This window comes from Cyprinus carpio, unplaced genomic scaffold (assembly GCF_018340385.1).
Source record: "Cyprinus carpio isolate SPL01 unplaced genomic scaffold, ASM1834038v1 S000006481, whole genome shotgun sequence".
In the NCBI taxonomy this organism is placed as follows: Eukaryota; Metazoa; Chordata; class Actinopteri; order Cypriniformes; family Cyprinidae; genus Cyprinus; species Cyprinus carpio.
This window is the reverse complement of record NW_024879156.1, coordinates 1585467-1605231: the sequence shown is the minus strand read 5'-3', so window position 1 is coordinate 1605231 and position 19765 is coordinate 1585467. Positions and strand designations below refer to the sequence as shown.

Here is a 19765-nt window from a genome sequence, read left to right as displayed (position 1 = left end):
CTGAAACATATCTCTGATGCAGAGTTAAAATCTCTAGAGCGTAAGGTGTTATCACTTTTTATTTGACACTTTTTTTGCACCATGTTTGTGGTGGTTAGAATTTCATACATCATATGTAAGCCCAAAAGTCAAAAAAAGACCGTAAACGCTAAAATCCATTACCAAGAGGAAACATTCTTAATAAAGATACTAAATATGGCTTATGAAATATAGGCCTAGAAAGAAAGTCTGTGGGAGGCTAGATTAGTGCAGAATCTTCTAAGTCACGAAATACCAATGATGTTGCCACATGTTTCGTTGTGGAACTTGTGGCAAAGTAACCACAGATGAATGAGAATGTTGATAACTTCGACGCTCACACACATGACTCAGCTGACACTGAGGCTGAACTAGTTACTCAAATGCCACTTTGACTCTTTCATTGCAATTGTGCTTATACAGAGCTAAAAAAAACACATGAAAGTAACACATCAGACAGTTTTATTAGTACATCACTGAAAAACATATTTTACCACCAACAGTCCAACTGAAAGCCAAATATACATTTAAAGGTATGACACAAAACTGCCCTCAGTTTACTGAAACACATCAGACAGTTTTATTAGTACATCACTGAAATACATATCCAAAACATTAAACCAAAAAAGGAAAATGAATGAGTTGAGTGTGAGTGTTGGGTGGAAAATCGTTAAAGCGTCGCGTCCTATTGCGCTGTGGTTAAAACTAAAAGACACCATGGGCTTAAAAGAAGGGTTCTGAAAAGTGGTGTGACGCGCTCTATTGGTTCTGGCAGAAGAACAGATTATTCTAGAGGGGTGAAGAATTTAATTCAGTCCGACGATCGCTTACACATCATCTGCACGCTTGCTTCAGCTCGTACGGGACAGCTTCAGCGCATCTGTTGTTTCCTGACCCGTACACTATCGTGTTCATTCTGATGTAATGATAAGTGTTGTGTATAGATGTGAAAGAGCAGTGTTTTGTGTGCATGCAGACTGCCATAACAGAGCTCTAACACACAGGTGCGGCTACTTGTTACTGATCCCAAATTGTGTAATAATAAAAACCCATCATTTCCATCACTTTCAATACCGATATTCCAGACTTTTTTTGAAGTATTGAAGTTTGTTAGAGTAGCCTACTTTTTGAATACGTACTGACCACAAAACAAGGCAGATACAATATTCTCCACACATGTCCTCTTGAAATGTATCAAAAGTTAAGCATGCCACGGTGAAGACTGCATCTTATTCACTCTTATCCTGTGCGTTTGAATCCACAGGGCGCCATGGTGAAAGATATGTCAGAGTTCGTCTCATTTACTTGGAGAGCTGACTATGTTTCAATCTAAATTGACTAATGAAAAGTGGAGTTGTTTCTCACAGCAATACTACACACAGGCGTGACTAGAATAGTCCATTCACAAACAATGACTCCTTAAAAGGAGTGTGTTGTTTTTTAGTGAATCAGAAATATTGCAAAAATATGCCATGCATCTGATGTAGTCTGATCCAAATGACTCTTACAAGTCGGTTAGGGTTATGGAGTCCACACAACTAACCCTAGGCCACAACTTCCCTATGTCTTCTTGAGTGCAATTGTAATGAATCCACAAGGCAGTTGGGGGATGGAAAAAAGATATGTCAGAGTTTTGACTCATAACACTTGGGAGAGTTGTGGGGTTTCCATTCTAAATTGGCTAATAAAAACATTGCCCTTGAACAAGGCATCGAACCCCCAACTGCCCCCGGGCGACCAGCATAAAGTCAATGCCACTGCCCAAATGACTCTTAAAGTAAAAACAAAAATTGGAAAGGAAAAACAGTGTGTGCACTTTGGATGGGTTTAAATATGAGCACGCATTCCGATGTGGGTCACCATGACTTGTCTTACAAGTCGGGTTCACTTTTTTTATTTTTGGTGAATACAGCGCAATCAGTGTAGTCTGATTCAAGTGACTCTTATGAGTCAGTTCATTTTAGTGAATCAAAAACACACCGCACAATTAATGTAGTACAGGTCAAATGATTGTTATGGGCCAGATCACTTAGTGAACCGTTCAAACACATTCACGAGGTACTGGTTTGGCGAATCTTTCACTGAATGAACACTGACAGAGCATTACTGAATCAACTGAATGAACTTTACGCATAGTCACTAGATCTGCTAGTGGAAGGAGGACACTTAAAGTTCCCACAGGTCCTTGAAAGTTTGAGAATCTGAAAATTTCACTGAATGAACAGTATTCAATAGGGTTGATGAAAGTGGCTTGATATTTGTATCACAATATTCAGTGTTTGTATTTTTGTATTTTTGAAATTACTGTAAAATATTTGTAAGAAGTTTCCATGATGACAATAAAAATGCAGCCATATGATTGGTGCCGGCTCAATGGCTAGGTTTGCATTCAGACTTGTTGATTTTAGACCACACAGAATTGATGCTTATGGAAGAACAGGTGCGACTAGGTAAAGAACAAACTGTGCAGGTTTCACTTTATCACATTTTTACCAGTATATATTCAATATTACATATATTAATATGTGTTTTGTTTTCAGGTCATATTAAGTTTTGACGTTTTCGTTTCGATACCCTAGGCTAAATAGTTTACCAATTTAAATAATGTTCTTGAAAAATGTTATACCGAGCAGAAGCCCCACAATTAACGTTAGACTTGCCGACCACTTCAGCTTGTTAAGTTTGTCAACCCATGTACAACAAGAATACTTAAAAGCTAGTTTCAGGTCTTGTCACAACATTACATTCTAATGTTGACATGGTGCCTCTAAACTCTTGTGGATTTACTGCTGAAATCCATGAGAAACTTGTTTGCCCTAAAGGAATCAGTAGCCGTATAGGACCTTGGAATGTTCCTCAGCCGTACACACATGCAGACACACACCTCAAACAACACACACACCCACACAACACACCCACACACACACAAAATATGCAACATTCTCACCACAATTCTCGCAGAAGTTTGTCTAACGCTGTTAGACATGTCTCAGACCAGGGGTACCTGCAAAGTTTCTCGTTCCGAATTGTAAGGTCTCTTCAATGCAATTCAATCCAATCAAGCGTGTTGAATATGGTTGCAAATGCAGAATCGAAAAAATGAAAACCAAACATTAATTTTTATAATTTTTTTCAGTTAATTTATAAATTAATTCAATTGCCATTTCTATTCTTATTTTCAGTTAACTAAATTGTGACTTACGAAACTTATAATTCGAATAAAATCCCCAATTTTTTGGTTTTTTTCATTTTTTTTTTTTTTTATATACAACTTGCATACCCAGGCTTTGCCATTAGTTCGGGGGCTGTACGCATGTTTTGTTTTCTGACATTAACATGGCTTAATGTATCCTACTAAAATCGCAACACTTCAACTTAATAATAATAAACATATAATACGTATCACAGACAAGCAGATAACGCCAGACTATACAAGCAAATTGCGGCCTAATGCCGTTAAGTGTCAGAATATGATGCAACGTGCCAACATGTGAGCGATTTCCTCACAAAAAACTGTGCATATTTACAAACATAACCATTTAGATACAACTAAAAATTAATTCATTAAAACATAGCCCGTTTTTGGAAATCTGTATGTGTATGCAAATAATTCAGTTATAGTGTTTTCGGAATGTCCCCAAGTGGTTGTACTCTGTGTTCCGTTAGCTAGGGGTGAATTGCCTAAAGTGGTGCCATTTTTTTGCAAAAACCCTGGGCTCAGCATTTGTCCTAATGTTTTCAAAAAACGAGAAAATTAATTCTATTCTACCATGCAAAAAAGATCATTAATAGCAAACATTAGCAGCTTCCTAATGTGGGACACTGACGGAGTCTACGAGATACGAGGCTAAAATCACTTTGATTCATATGGAATAGTAAAAGGCTTTTGGATGTATGGTGAACCCGGATAATGAACATCATCGACAATAAAGACAATATGATGCACTGTTGAATTTAGATAAGAATTAAGAAACTATTATCATTGGCCTATGTTGTATGAGATACAAAAAAGTTAAATGCACCGTCAGACTTCTTGATGTCCTAGTTCATTTTAGTGAACAACAAACACATACAACAACAACCAGGCTAGCATTGCCTTTTGAAGAAGGCAAAATAAAAAAATCTTGCAACACCTAAACCTACCCTCACACAAAACTTTCTGCTATTTAAAAAACATTTTATGTATTTCTGAAGTTAACTTACTTCTCCCATATGATTTATAAGCTTAGTTTCCTCATGGGGACCAAAAAATGTCCTCAATAAGGTCAAAATGTACTGGTATTACTATACTTGTGGGGACATCTGGTCCTCATAACATAACGGATACCAGGTACACACACACACACACACACACACACACACACACACACACACACACACACACACAACACACACACACACACACCCACACACACACACACCCATAAGAAACAACACACACACACACACACAAACACACACACACAAGAAACACCATTACGTTGTTAAAAAGAACAGTATTTTTTGTGTATTTTGGTGTAATGACAACGTGTTGGCGCGGTTTATTGTTCAAAAAAACCACATTATTTTCCATATAATGTACATTCTTATTTCTCCTCTATGCCCCGCTTTCTGCTGAAACGATCGATTTTTTACATAAAGATCATCCCACTCTGAAAAGTGAGGGGTGCTGTGATGGCCAGCTATCCAGTGCGTTGTGATTGCCGAATCCTCAAAGCCGTGTGATGGAAAGTTACCGCCCTTAACACCTGTGATGCCCTGTCCGGCCGGGAGCGATGAGACATAAACATAAAAACCCAGTATAAACTGATATAAAACATATTTTAGTCGTGTCCTCTTTGACGGACAAAACAAAGTCGTTTCTCTTTCACAGTGAACATACAGTGTCTACTATGACATGGCGGCGGCGGCAAACATACCACAACGAGGAATTAAAAGTTAAACTTCTTTATTTGGGTGATTAACATCTGGGCAGCATTGATGCAAATCTTCCCCAATACGGACGTAGAGATGTGGGGGGGTGTGTTAAACAAGCCGTTTCAGGGGGGTGTGGACGAGTATTAACGTTTATAAAAGAATATCTCTTTGGATTCGAGGACTTTAGTCTTTGCAACTTCCATAATCTCTTTATGCACCATGAGCGTGTAACCACTCCAAAGAGAATAGGAAAATTTGTTTAAATCGCATCATATGACCCCTTTAAAACATCTTCAGCTAACAGCATTCTAATATTGGCATAAAATCAAATTCAAGTCTGTTACACACACACACACAACACACACACATATATATATAAAATTAAAGATTTTAATTTGGAGTTTTTCACATGGATAGGTGAATGGATTTATGGATAGATTTAGGAATGTATACACAAAGACGTAATTATACAGATCTTGCTTTTTCTTTCTTCATCAGGTCTGTTCCTGGAGTCTCGTGAATCTCACACATGTGGCATTGGATTCAAATCAGAAAACAAGAGCTGTGTTGGTAATGAGCACCTTATGTGTTTTAATACAATATGTTTCTGTCATAACACACAGTTAATGGTTTGTATGTCACTCAAATGAGGGAATTTGTGAAAATGTAGTTGTCTTTGTAATGATGTTTCCTTCCTGGTTGTCTCTCTTACAGATACAGATGAGTGTGTGATGGATCCGGGTGTGTGTGGCGATCACGCTCAGTGTTTCAATACACCTGGAAGTTACTACTGCACCTGTGATGAAGGATTTCAGTCAACACCACCCAACTTCACCCAAACAACAGGACAGTGTTTGGGTATGAGAGAGGATTATGGGAAAAAAGAGTCAATAACTATAATCTAAATACTGTAATTAATATCATCTTCTTCCCCCAACAGATATCAATGAGTGTCTGGTGGGAACATATGAATGCTCAGCTGATTTGGAGTGTGTGAACACCATCGGCTCCTTCAACTGCTCATGTCCAAAAGGATACAAGACCTCAAGACTAGACGCAGGTTGTGAAGGTGTGTGTCCTCAATCATACTGCTTGTTATTTGACTGTTGATCAAAGCAAAGATCATCATTACAATCGATGTCATAAATGACTTCTTATTAAAGATCAATGTTTGACTTCCAGAACAAAACATTTCTTTACCGATATGGCTACACATTTATAGTGTTTAGCTAGTTAAAAATGTTATTTAAATCCATACCCTAAATACTTCTAGCAAAGATAAATATTAGATAACAGATAAAAACAGAGACATTTTCCCCCAAAAGCCCTGTTTATTTTCTACCCTGATTATAACCATCCAAGATCCCCATGTGATGCATTTAGCATTTTTTTTTTTTAAGCATAGAATATAAGAATCAGAATCAGTTCTTACCACCAGCTCAGTACTATATTAATGATGGGCTCTGTTTGGGATGAAATAGCAGCTTACTGTATGCAGTACACGCTGTGGAACTGTAGTATGCTACTTCTCCACATGATTTCACTAGAACTTTGCGTGCAAGTACCGTTAACTTATCATCTAGCAAATGAAGACATTAAATTTGCCTTTGCAAAACATGCAAAAACGTCCGATAGAAAGGGATGGTTGATTTGTCACACTGGAGATGAGTTGAGTTGCAGTGTGACATATTGTGTCTCATGCAGTGAGCTCACTGCACATTTTGACAAATGTTTTAGATTGTCTTGGGTTTCCTTAAAAAGAGAAACATTGCAAAACAGTACAAGTTGCTATTTATAATACTAGCAGCGGGTGATTAGGAAGTCCTGCTTTCATCCAGAAGCACAGAGACTTTTGTTGGCATAACCTCATTTAGTTTGGCTGCTGCACTCGTATTAATAAAGTTTTGTTTTCTACATGAAGCTGATAAACATGCTTGCCAGTGGAAGATAGCTTTCATTGTCTCTCTAACCTCTGTCATCTCACTACTTTGTGTGTGTGAACTTGTGCTTGTGTCTAAATGAAACACTCGTCTCTGTGTGTGTGTGTGTGTCGGCTTAAGATGTGGATGAGTGTTTGTCCTCAGTGTGTGGAGTTCACAGCAGCTGCTTTAACAACAGCTGGCGGTTTCCTCTGCACTTGTTCTCCAGGGTTTGTTTTGAACATGAAAACAGCACCTGTGCAGGTAAGCGCCAGTGTCCTGCTGCTGCTAACAATACCGACATCAGTGTGTTTGAGTGCTGATCATAATCATCATAACATGCTGTATGTGTCTGCTCATGTCCAACAATAACAGCTCATTATATGTATGTTCAAGTTTGGGGTAGATAAGATTTCGTAATGTTTTTGAAAGATGTCTCTTCTGCATTTATTTGATCAAAAATAAAGTAAAACAGTGAAATATCCTTACAATTTAAAATAGCTGTTTTCTGCGTGAATATCTGTTAAACTGTAATTTATTTCTGTGATCAAAGCTGTATCAATACTGCAGTCTTCAGTGTCACATGATTTTCAGAAATCATAATAATATGCTGATTTGCTGCTCAAGAAACATTTCTGATGATCATCAATGTTGAAAACAGTTGTGCTGCACAATATTTGTGGAAACCGTGATACATTTTATTTGTCAGGATTCACAGATTCATAGAATATCTGAATCGCAAACAATATTATTAAATAAAACTATATCATAATAGGAATCTGCATTCATATGACTGACGATCTTCTCTCTCTCACAGACATCGATGAGTGTAAAGATAATCTAGATATTTGCGGCACAAATGCACAGTGCCGCAATAAAGTAGGCAGCTACAACTGCGAATGTCACCAGGTTTACAGTGACTATGGAAACAACCAGTCAAAATGCATCGGTGAGCGTTCAGTTTGCATGTGCATGTCTCTGGTTTATTGTGTAGCTGCTAATGTTCAAAACAATTAACTGTGTTTTCTGTTTGCTGTGCACAGAGATGAGCTGCGACCAATTTAAAGCAGAGTCTGACGTGGAGAGCACGCCTGAAAACGGTAGAATGACTCTTCGTGATTATTTTGGTAGTATTTGGTGAGTAATCAGTATTCAGACTTTGATTTCTGTGTGTCTTCTAGTTGAAGCATTTACGGGCTCTGTTGAGGAGCAGCTGTGAGTCTCTGCGAACTGCAAATGGCAGCCGTAAGACAGGAGAGCAGTTTACTGGAGGTGAAACAAAAACGCCTTCTTCCTCCTGTTTTCGTCTGCATTTCTGTTCTTGTTGATAGAGCAGTTTGACCCTGGAACATTCCTCTAAATCTCACTGTGTTTGACAGAACGTGTGCACTTCCTCTAACGAGCTGCTGTCTGAAGGAAAAATCGCTGACGGTGAGACGCTGAATCAGTTTCTGGACGTGGTGGAGAACAGCATGCGTCTGATCGGACCTCAGCTGAAAGACCCTGTGACCAGGATGGAGACACACAACACCTGTGAGAAACCACACACATTTCAGTTCAGACACAGTCTCACTCTGCTTCTCAATGGAAAGACTGAAAATAAGGCATTTTTATTAAATCTTCATGATGTGAATCACAGTTGCTGACGGTTGCAGTCATGCGGGGTCAGACTCGCCCAGTGGGCGTGTCACTCTGCGCACAGACTCCGCCCTCTTCAACACCAGCTGGGAAACAGTTGTAGGGAAATCATATCCAGGTACAAATAAACACGTGCACATATATGTACTTATGAAACCATCAGCACTTCCCTGACGAGATGTAAACGTGGTTTTCCTTTAGGTTTTGTGTTTGCGGCTCTGGTCAGTTATAAAGATCTGAACTCATCCAGAGATCTGCTGCACAAGATGAGCAGAGAGAGACCAGCGGACGATGAAGAGAGAAGCGTCACTTATCAACTCAACTCTAAAGTGGTGACGGTCCGTCGTCAGTAATGCAGAAACCAAGCAGCTGTCAGAGCCGGTGATGCTCGTCTTTACACACGAGGAGGTGAAGATACTGACAGATCAGCTCATGACCAGCACAAGATCTCACGGAGACACACACCGATTCTCATGCAGAGCATCAGACGTTCATGTATTTTTCCCCTTTTCTTAACTGTCAGTCATTCTGTTCTGTCTTGTTCAGGCGAGGGCGGAGTCTAAGGGCGTGGCTTACTCCTGTGTGTACTGGGATGAGGGGGCGTGGTCTGGGCGGGGCTGTGAGAGGGCGTGGTCTAACAGCACTCATACAGCCTGCTCCTGCTCCCATCTCAGTAGTTTCGCTGTGTTAATGGCTCTCTATCCTGTCCAGGTACATCTGTGAACCAGAAAAACTGGGATTTAACATTTAATTCAGATCTTTAATATGAAATGATGATGATTTTTCCTCTTCCTCTCCTGCAGGACACGTTTGAGTTGGTGTTGATGACGCATCTGGGTTTAGCTCTGTCTCTGGTCTGTTTGTTTCTCTGTATCCTGACGTTCAAGTTCTGCCGCTCCATCCAAGGAACCCGAACCAGCATTCATCTCCATCTGAGCATCTCTCTCTTCATCGCAGACCTCGTTTTCCTCTGTGGGATCTCCAGCACTCACAATCAGGTGTGTGTCTGTATACTGGGGCCTTAAAGTCACAAAGGTAGAGAATCACAAGCAGTGTCTACTGTTTATTATGCTGTATTGACAAAGCCAAGGTCTATTATTTAAGCTTCTATTTAAGCTTCTTCTGCTTCTTCTTAGACTTGTTTTTTTTTTCAGTTACAACCACCAAAACTTGGGTCAGACCTTCATGTGTTATTTGTACTTATCTGTAGAGTATTTAAGCTATCATTAGCAAAGCCTAATGAGTATCCTAGTACAATGCGCTAAATCATGCTAGCAACATGATAAAACATGCTAATCATGTTAAAACGTTAGTAACAAGCTAAAACATGTCAAATATATAAAATATACTAGCAACATGCTAAATCATGCTAAAACATGCTAGCATTTCATTAAAACAAGCATTTTTTTAGCGTAAACGAGCTAAAAAATGTTAACTTGTTACAACATTCTAGCAACGTGCTAAATCATGCTAGCAAAATGCTAAAAAAACATGTCCGCGAACTGTTTGAATCATGGTAGCAAAATGCTAAAAAATAATAGCAATGTGTTAAAACATGAAGTAACATGCTAATTCATGTTAGCAACATGCTAAAACATGTTAACATGCTGAATCAGGCTAGCAATGTGTTAAATAACGTTAGTAACATGCTTAAACATTTAAGCAATGTGCTAGAACTGCGTTAATAACGTTTTATCGTCTTCGTTTGAAATCTTCGAAATTTCAAACAAAGCTGTCAAGCCAACATCAATGTTTGTTTACGAACTTTACTAATTTAGTTGTGCTGTTTCTCTTCGTTTGTATCAGGTTGCGTGTGGGATTGTGGCCGGTCTGCTTCATTTCTTCTTCTTGTCTGCGTTCTGCTGGATGCTGCTGGAGGGGGTTCAGCTCTACCGGATGGTTGTGATGGTGTTTCACACCACATTAAAACATCTCTACATGAATCTGGTGGGATACGGAGTCCCTCTCGTCATCGTCACCATCTCTGCCATCGCCTTCCCAGCGGGATACGGCACCAATCGACAGTGAGTGAAGCGCTGTTCGTGTTTGAGCTTTTTGTGTGAACAAGTTTGACAGACTCTAAATCACAGTGTTATCCGAGTGCTTTCCAGCTGTTTTGATGATTATTTTGTGTTTGTGCTCCAGCTGTTGGCTCTCACTTGACCAAAATTTCATATGGAGCTTCCCCTCGCGCCCGTCTGCATCATCGTCGTCCTCAACAGCTTTGTCTTCACCATCACTGTGTGGAAACTGGCCGAAAAATTCTCCAGCCTCAATCCAGACCTCTCCAAAGCTCCGCAACATCAAGTGAGTGTTTATTATCTAAACCCAAAATATATTCAGTCATTGAGTCTAACCCATTTCTGGTGAATTCAGGGGGTTTACGGTGACCGCTGTGGCTCAGTTCTGTATTCTTGGAGGGACGTGGGTTTTCGGTTCCTTCCTCTTCTACGAGAAAGTAACTCAGGTTGCGTTGTACCTCTTCACCATCCTCAACAGCCTGCAGGGGGCGATCATCTTCATCATGCACTGCCTGCTGTCCAAACCGGTACTTACACACAAACAAATGCACAATGCACTAAAAAGACAGTCAAGTCTGGATTCAAACTACATTTTAAAGCTCTCACCAGCTCATAGTCAAACTTCTGACTCCCTGTATAAAGCATTTCACCGTATTCTGGCCAAGAGCCATCAGTGTGTTTTCAACGTGTTTTGTCGCCCCCTTCAGGTCAGAGATGAGTATTACAAGCTGATTAGCAGGATCTGCTCACTTAAGGAGAAGAAATATTCAGAATTCAGCACCAATCATTCCAGCAACAGTCAGGTACATCATCGTTGAATGTTAACTTTTGCTTTATTAAACGTTTTATTAAATATATATAAATGTTAAGATAAACATTCTAACAACATTCTCAGAATGTCCATATGATGTTAACAATGTTTTTTGAATGCCAACGCCAATGTTCTTGGAATATTACAAATACATGTTCAAAGAATGTTAGATTAAAGGTGAGGAGAATGTAGCATTGAACCTTTTTAAATAATGTTCTAATCACAACAAGAAAACAAAAAAAACAAACAAAAAAAATATTTCAAATCAGTGTTTCCACAATGTTTTTGGAACAGAAGTTTGTTAGCTGGGGTAAGTGATGCATTGAAATGTCCACCACTAAATATAATTAGTGCCTCTGGTGACGTTTTGATGGTTTCAGTGTCTATTTCATGTCACAACGTGGATAAACTATAACAGGTAAACATGTCAGGTGTGTGGATGCTAATGCTAGATTAGCAATAATAAGTTCTCGTTTTTAATCAGTAATGGTATTGTTTCTTAAATCTTCAGAGCAAACATGTAGTCTATGCTGTTTTGTGTTGATAAAAACTTTTAGTACGAAACAAAGTCTCAGTTTCTAAATTTAGTCCGTTTAATCACAGAATTCAGAAATAAATACAGTTTTAATGCTCTTCAGTGTTCAAGCGGCACGTAAATCGATCATCTCTTCCTCTTTACAACTAGGTATAGCACAAAATAAACATGAATGAGCATCAGAAGGTGTTGGAAGAAACAGAACAACTTGATGAAATGTTTCATGTCTCACTCAATCAGTGTTTCAACCACAGAAAGATGTCAATAAAACAGCCTGTAAACAACAATGTCACATTTATCTCAGAAAAGCCACTCAATGTCCATTAACTTGTTAGACAGCTAGAAAAACACAACTCTAGAGAGGAGACTTTTAATAAATATATTTATCAATATATATTTTACTTTACCTGTTAGTGATGTATTTATTGTTTAATGCATGTGTGAATAATTATATTTGTTGCTTTAATGATGCAGAGAAGAAACTTTGTTATTAAAAGTGCTATGTAAAAACTAACTTATGTGCAATGTTAAAGAACTCAGCTGATTATTAAATAAATGCGATTTTTGCCAAAAGTGATTATTTTGGCTAAATGAAAACTAATTTCAGTGCATCACTAGATTGAGGTTCTGCTTCTAACCGTCTCCTCTGACCTTTACAGCAACCTCTACGGAGCAATCCGACCACAGGAGAGTCCAAGATCTAGAGCGGCTCTCAGTCCTGGATGATCTTTAGAGATGTTGACCTTTAAAGACACATGGAGCTTCAATTCTGCAGCACATGCGGCTTCTTTCCATTGAGAAGGTCTAAAACTGCGTTCTTTCTGTCTATTAAGCAAGAATATTTCAGGTGTGGGGCTCGTCACATGACCGATGTGTCACTAGAGGCGGATTGGAAACATATCAGCTAAATTAATAAAACATGCAGCTCAGTTTTCTTCCTCTAATGCAGTGGTTCCCAGTCCTGGTCCTGGAGAACCCCCAACACTGCACGGTTTTGGTGTCTCTGTTATGTTTCTCTTATATTTGAGGTCTTGGAGTCTTCACTAATGAGCTGATGAGTTGAATCAGGTGTGTTTGAATAGGGAGACATATAAAATGTGCAGTGTTGGGAGTTCTCCAGGACCAGGATTGGGAACCACTGCTCTAATGGACTTTGGAGACACTTTAACTGTTTTTGTCGTGCTTTTAGTGAAGAACATCTTGCATGCTAAAGGCAGCTTACATTTGCTTATAAAAGAAAATGTTGTGAAGATGATATTTGAAGAACTAGTCTCCGATCAGCCTTATGAAAGAGGCATTAATCTATTATCAATTACAAAACCATCATGTTTATATGATCTGCACTTACATGCCACTTTACGTCTTTAAGCTGTTGGGAAATTTGACCTCTATTTCTGTGAGAAAACCGATGAGAGGTACTTTAGATTCATAAAGCTATTTAAACAGAGCCAATGTCACATTGCACAGAGCAGGTGACAACAACTGCTTACTTTACCTCCAATCGTCCTTCAAATCAACGTAATACTAGTCCCGAAACTACAGTATCATGGAGACGTCTGATGTTTCCAAAGAACTTGGTAAAATGGTAAAGTAGACTTTTATATTCAACTTCCTTCTAAAGCCTAAAGTACACTTTGGTTTCTACGTGTATGCTAAGGTAACATAACACATGCAAAATCTACGCAAAGTCTATGCTTAGTTCGCACTCGCAGCTTGAATTTTTCCATTAATTTGTTGGCCCACAAGGTGGCAACACTGGATGCGGCCATTGTTTCAGATTGGAAAAATACATTTTTTATCCATCATCTGAAAAAAAAAAAAAAAAAAAAAAAAATAGGGATGACAGCACACAGATGAGTGCTCACACACTTTATCATTTGCATCAGAACTAAGCACATACTTTGGACTTCAGTGTTTCCAGTTTGAGAACAAAGTGATTTTGTAAGATGATACAGCTAATGTGAAAGTTTTAAACCCCTTGCTTCTGCAACACAAAAGTTTAAACTCTCTATTGTATGTGTAATGATATTTGATAAGAAACAAATGCTTTATTTTACATACATTTTTTTTTGTATCTTTTAAATTCAAAGTATTTTGCTGTTATTGTTTTACTTGAAATAAGGGTCATGTCTAGCCCTGATGTGGTACTGCGATGTTTTTCAGCAAGCATTAAATAATTGCTAAAAGAAGCTGTGGCTGATTTCTGTTTTGTGTTCCCATGAGTGGCCTTGCCAAATACACCATAAACATACATTTGAATTCTATATCATACATCCATCTGCACATTAAAGTAGTTTGAAGGAAGAACACCTGCCACAAAAACACTTTTCTATCAAGAGGATTCATTTCATCCCAGTGAATATGTTCCCTTACATGACGGCACAAATGAGAACAGCGATGACATGGAGCTAATTATTATTACTTGAACTTATTCCAAGGAAAACCATCCAAGCAAATGTTCCCTTAATGTTAGCATTCGGTTCCCGTTTGAGAAACCAATAATAACATTCTTATATTTTCAAAACCATAAAATACTGTTTCCAGAACAGTGCAGGAAGAATTCTTCCCCGATGGTTACTTTAAGGTTTAATTTCTAAAATCATGTAAACTCAACTTTGCCATATTCAAGAAACAAACAAAAATAAATAAATTCTGATGTTTTGTGCAACAACCTAGAGAGAATAACAAGGCTATGCAGTGTTTTATCTTTACACTTGATTACTTACTTCAGTTTCTCTAGTAATTTCTAGCCCTGGTGTGGCACTGCCATGTTTTTCAATAAGTATTAAAGAACTGCTAAAAGAAGCTGTGGCTGAGTTTGTGTTCACATGAGGCCAATATGCCAAATATCCCATATAAACATGCACTTTTCTAATTCTATGTCACACACTGTACAAAAATACAGTTAAATTAGAGTAGCAACCACAAAACAAACAAAACCCCCAGAAGAATAACTTCTACCCAGTGAATACCTTTCCTTACATTGCGGCACAAATGCTCTGGAAATAAACAGAGATGAAATGGAAAACTAATAGCAATGTGTGAAAGGAAACCCATTCAACAATGAAAAAAAGGGGTTGCAACTGCCTTAAATCCATCACATAAAGCACAAGTGCTCAAATTATTGATACAATTTTATTCTGAGGTTTTTTAATAGGTCATATTCAATCTGTCAAGTTTAAGATACAACCATTGTTCTGCTTTGCTAAACATGAATACATCCACAGCATTGGGTTCAATCCAGCTCTTTCCCCCAAACCACATGAAAGCTCACTGCCCCCTACTGGCAGTAAGAGCTCAGTGTAGAGTTTGACCATGAGCTGAATGAGTCTTTATTCCAGACTGACTGATGAAAGTCACTCTGATGATTCTGGAGCAGTTTGTTCGTTAGCGTGTTTGTTCTGATGGGTCTGAAAGCTACCTAAATAAGTGAATCTCTCACCGCAGATGGAGCAGTGGTAAGGTTTCTCTCCTGTATGAACTCGCTCGTGGACCTTCAGGACCTCTGATCGAGCAAACGTCTTGTCACATTGTGAGCATTTGAATGGTCTTTCTCTGGTATGAATCGTTGTGTGTCTCTGTAAATTAACATACTTCCTGAACCTCTTCTCACAAACGCTGCAGTGATACGGTTTTTCTCCCGTGTGAATTCTTTGATGTTCTCTGAAATGAGTCGGATCAGAAAAGCTCTTCCCACAGTGGGAGCACAGATATGGTTTCTCTCCGGTGTGAATCCTCTCGTGACAAATCAGATTGGAAATCTGCCGGAATCCTTTCTCACAGTGTCTGCACTGATACGGTTTCTCATCAGAGTGGATTCTCTTGTGTGAGTTTAGAGTGCCTGAGTTTGTGAAGGTTTTCCCACATTCACTACACTGGTACGGTCTCTCATTGGTGTGAACACGCACATGTTTCTTCAGAACCGACCCATGGTTGTAGCTCTTCTTGCAGTGAGGACACTTGTATGGTCTTTCTCCCGTGTGGATTCGCTTATGAGCATCCAGACTTCCTTTGGTGCTGAAATACTTGTCACATTCACTGCAGTGGAAAGACTTGACCTCTTGTCTTTATATGAGCTTTCATGTTCTGAGCAGTGGTGAAAAAATCCTTCCCGCACTGTTCACAGTGAAACTCAATTTGTTTGTTATTTTGTTTTAAGTCTCCTCTCTTCTGCATTTGAAAAGCTGAAGTCTTTCTGTTCTGTGTGTGTTCGCACGTGTCTCAGTAAGTTTCTCTTTGAGCTCAGTGTTTTTCCACACTTGGCATGAGAAAAACTTTTGACCTTTAGCTGCTCTTTTGCTGTTACGGCTGTTTCTCCATCAGAAGATGAACCGCCTTTTTCATCAGAAATCAACAAAATGCTTATAAATTCTGGGTTTTAAAATATACTTGAAAAGAGTTTGTGTGTCATACAGAAATCCTTTAATATCTGTCTATATAAGTTTAGGAGTGAACAGTTAATTAAAAAAAAAAAAAATGCAATATGGTTTAGTGCAGTTAATCAATCGCAAAAAAACTTGCAAGTTAATTAAACTCATGCATAGACATTGAAAAAGTGAATTTGGAAATGCAACATTTACCACCCATTTCAACATGTTTATGATGTAATTTTACAGTATAATTTCTAACAATGTGCTAATCTACTAACAGGCTTTATTACAAATACCGTATTTCAAACACGGGCACTGTAGTAAAACAACGGCAAATTAATGGTTACAGTGGTTTTATTAATAATACATATCTGCACATTCATTAAAACAATTATGTTTTTGTCCCCTCTATGTATTAATGTCATATTTAATCTCTTCTGTGTAATTCTTATGTATGTCTGCACTTTCTTCTTCACTGGAAGCTTCTGACAGATTCTTCGTGTGTGTGAACACTTAGCACTAAATTATGGTTACAGTAGTAAAACCATTATTAATTAATAATCATAAGTGATGGAAAAAACTTTATTTGAAGTCACTGAAACACTGAAGTCAGAAAAACAACATGCACAAACACAGCTTAAACGCATAAATGAAGTGTAAAAGGTTAAACTTACAGTGAGAGCTGCAGGCTTCTCTCTTTCTTCGGTGGTGTTTCGTGCGAAGAAGAGAGACAATAACAAACGGCCAAAGTCTGAGTGGGTAGAGCTCATTTCTTCGAATCCTTACTAGTCAAACTAGGAGCAAAGAGCATATGTATGGAGGTTTACATACGATCTTAATCATGTGTGTGTCTCCAGCACAGACGGAGGCGCTCGAGACTCTTCAGAGAGAGCAAACACACCACAGAGAGACCGAAACGAGAGCTTACTGCTGAACCCTCAACCGGTGCGGGCTTGAGTATGTTTTACACCATCTACCAGATTTAGACTTACGCTTATGTTCGATTTATATTGTTTTATCCCTTTATGGGATTACTGTATTTGTCTGTTTAACTTATTGTTTTTTTTCCCCTTGTATCTAAGTGCGGAACGCTACACGAGTTTATTTAATGCAGTACAAAAATATGTATGCGCTAACGCTTGATCAGAAATGAAACTGAACATTTACATTTCTAAATATGTTCTCTGAGATCGAGTTCATATGTATGAATAGATCAGTTCTGCTCTTAGTAGATTATTTCTGCTCTAAACAGTCGTTTTGTTATCACGGTGTGTCTGTGTTCAGATGTTGATCATGAGCGCTCAGGTGGAGGTGGTCTGCTGTAAATCAGTAGGAACTGATCTGTCCATGCTGGATATTGAGGATTTCATCACGGAAATCTGTCAGCTGAAGAAAGAGGTGGCTTCACTGGAGGCAAAGCTGAGAGAAAGAGGAGAGGTTTGAACAGATCCTCATCCTTCACTTTGTGTGGACTTTTAACTCATAATCAAGTTCAGCTCAAGTCTACTCATGAGCACGGCTAATGCACCTTGTGTTCTTCTCTCTCAGGATTCAGTCTGGAGCGTCAGAGATCAGCGCTCCAGAGACACGCAGGACTCGGAGCTCAGTCTCAGTTTGCTCTGTTATACTGACGCTCAGGAGAGCGTGTGTGACGGTCACCCGTCCGTCGACCAAACCTCCACAGAGTCCCCGGGGTCCGACTGCAACGCTGCAGAACAGCAGACGCAGATGAAGACGTGCTCCGTCAAACTGGTGGACTGCAGGAATACAAAGGAGACGAGAGAAGAAACCACTGCGGAGAAAATACAAAGTGACAGTGATGATGATGATGTCAACTGTGATGATGATGATGATGAGTTTATTCCTCCGGGTATGTTACATCCGTTAATATATTCCCTAACTGGTGTATCAACAAATGGTTTACAAGTCATCTATGGTTTTTGTTTTGACATGTAGCTTGGGGAAATGCAGGTTGATAGAAATATTACTTTGTCCCTCTCAGATGAAAACAGCAGTTCATCTGATGAAGCAACGGCCTCGACATCAAAACAGCAGCCGACGGCCAAGAGTTTCCCCTGCGTCACCTGCGGGAGAACATTCAGCAAACAGGGAAATTTAGCAAGACACGAGAGTAAACACACAGAGCCGAAAGACTACAAGTGTAAGACATGCAACATCGGCTTTCCTACCGTAAAAGAGAGGAGACTTCATTCAAAAGAGCACAAGGTGAAGAAGGAGTTCCGATGCGAGCAGTGCGGGAAGGTTTCCTTCTCTTCTGGTAATCTGAAGATTCACATGAAGACGCACACTGGAGAAAAACCTTTCCACTGCAGCGAGTGCGACAAGCATTTCAGCACCAAACAATCTCTTTTTGTTCATAAGCGGATCCACACGGGGGAGAAACCATACAAGTGCCCTCACTGCGAGAAGAGATTCAGAGATGGGTCCCACTTCAAGTCCCACATGCGTTCGCACGCCAGCGAGAGGCCGTACCAGTGCAGCGAATGTGGGAAAACCTTTAAGCAGCCCATCTGTCTAATATCACACCAAAAAATACACTCCGAGAAACTGCACCGTTGCACAAATTGTGACAAACGTTTCCGTCATATTTTTCAGCTGAAACGGCACGAGAGAATGCACTCTGGAGAGAGACCATACCTGTGCTTCCACTGCGGGAAGAGCTTTTCCGATCCGGCTCATTTCAAGGTCCATCAGAGAGTCCACACGGGAGAAAAACCGTACCCATGTAGCGTCTGCGGGAAGAGATTCCGTCAAAACACGAACCTCCTGAAGCACCAGAGGATTCACACCGGAGAAAGACCGTTCAAGTGTTCTCACTGCGACAAGACGTTTGCTCGATCAGACGTCTTGAACATCCACGAGCGAGTTCATACGGGAGAGAAACCTTACCACTGCTCCATCTGCGGCGAGAGATTCGCTTATTTAGGAGGGTTCCAGAGCCATCAGAACAAACACGCTAAAGAAGAAACCGCTCCAGAATCATTGTAGCGACATTCATGAGTCAATCTGGAAAAAAGGGCTTAGCCCTCCCTGAAACTGTACATTGAGTATATGATGAGAGTAGGAGGCAGAGTCATGTGAACGGAGTAGAAATGCTGTGACTGTAGTTGTGTTTGACAGAGCGGGACCGTGATGCTGTAACTACACCATTCTGCAGGCAAAACACACCTAATCTAAAGTAGTTGTATATTTTTCACTGTTTTTTTTTTTCCAAGCAGCTTTTAAATCTCAAATAATTTTATGCTATCATATCAGATGTTTGCAGGGGGAACATAATCTAGCATTGAGATGAATGGGACTACTAATGCATCGCTTTCTGCAAGTCTATTGATATGCACTAAGAAAGAAATTGTGGGGGGAAAAATGGAAATCATTGGTAAATGTAATAAATTGCATGCAATAATGTGGTTACTTGGACATTCTGTTTTGGCCACAGCACACTCAAGCCCCGGAACCAAGGTACTTATGATATTATTACCATTATTATCATCATCACTATTATTATTATGACCAGA

General features: G+C 39.3%; 3 protein-coding genes and 1 pseudogene across 3 annotated transcripts in view; 3 read left to right on the top strand and 1 right to left on the bottom strand.

Annotated features, from left to right (window-relative positions):
- LOC122143683 (adhesion G protein-coupled receptor E2-like) overlaps positions 1-7389 on the top strand; it is an 8494-nt gene extending 1105 nt beyond the window's left edge. The window contains exons 2-5 of the mRNA XM_042754265.1: positions 5433-5505; positions 5650-5793; positions 5876-6004; positions 6996-7389. Coding sequence (XP_042610199.1) covers positions 5667-5793; positions 5876-6004; positions 6996-7177 — 438 coding nt within the window. The 5' untranslated portion in view covers positions 5433-5505; positions 5650-5666 and the 3' untranslated portion in view covers positions 7178-7389. The remainder of the gene's footprint in view (positions 1-5432; positions 5506-5649; positions 5794-5875; positions 6005-6995) is intronic.
- Positions 7390-7748: 359 nt separating this feature from the next.
- On the top strand, positions 7749-12863 carry LOC109088266 (annotated as a pseudogene).
- A 2117-nt stretch (positions 12864-14980) lies between these two features.
- On the bottom strand, positions 14981-15926 carry LOC109059320 (gastrula zinc finger protein XlCGF7.1-like; the record flags this gene model as incomplete). The annotated part of the gene is made up of 1 exon (XM_042754238.1): positions 14981-15926. A coding segment is annotated over one exon (711 nt), but the record flags the coding sequence as incomplete, so codon positions are not given.
- A 1104-nt stretch (positions 15927-17030) lies between these two features.
- LOC109088264 (zinc finger protein 501-like) lies at positions 17031-19661 on the top strand. The gene is made up of 4 exons (XM_042754264.1): positions 17031-17174; positions 17514-17666; positions 17778-18099; positions 18232-19661. The coding sequence occupies exons 2-4, from the start codon at positions 17514-17516 to the stop codon at positions 19236-19238; spliced, it is 1482 nt and encodes a 493-aa protein (XP_042610198.1). The 5' UTR covers positions 17031-17174; the 3' UTR covers positions 19239-19661.
- Positions 19662-19765: the final 104 nt, after the last annotated feature.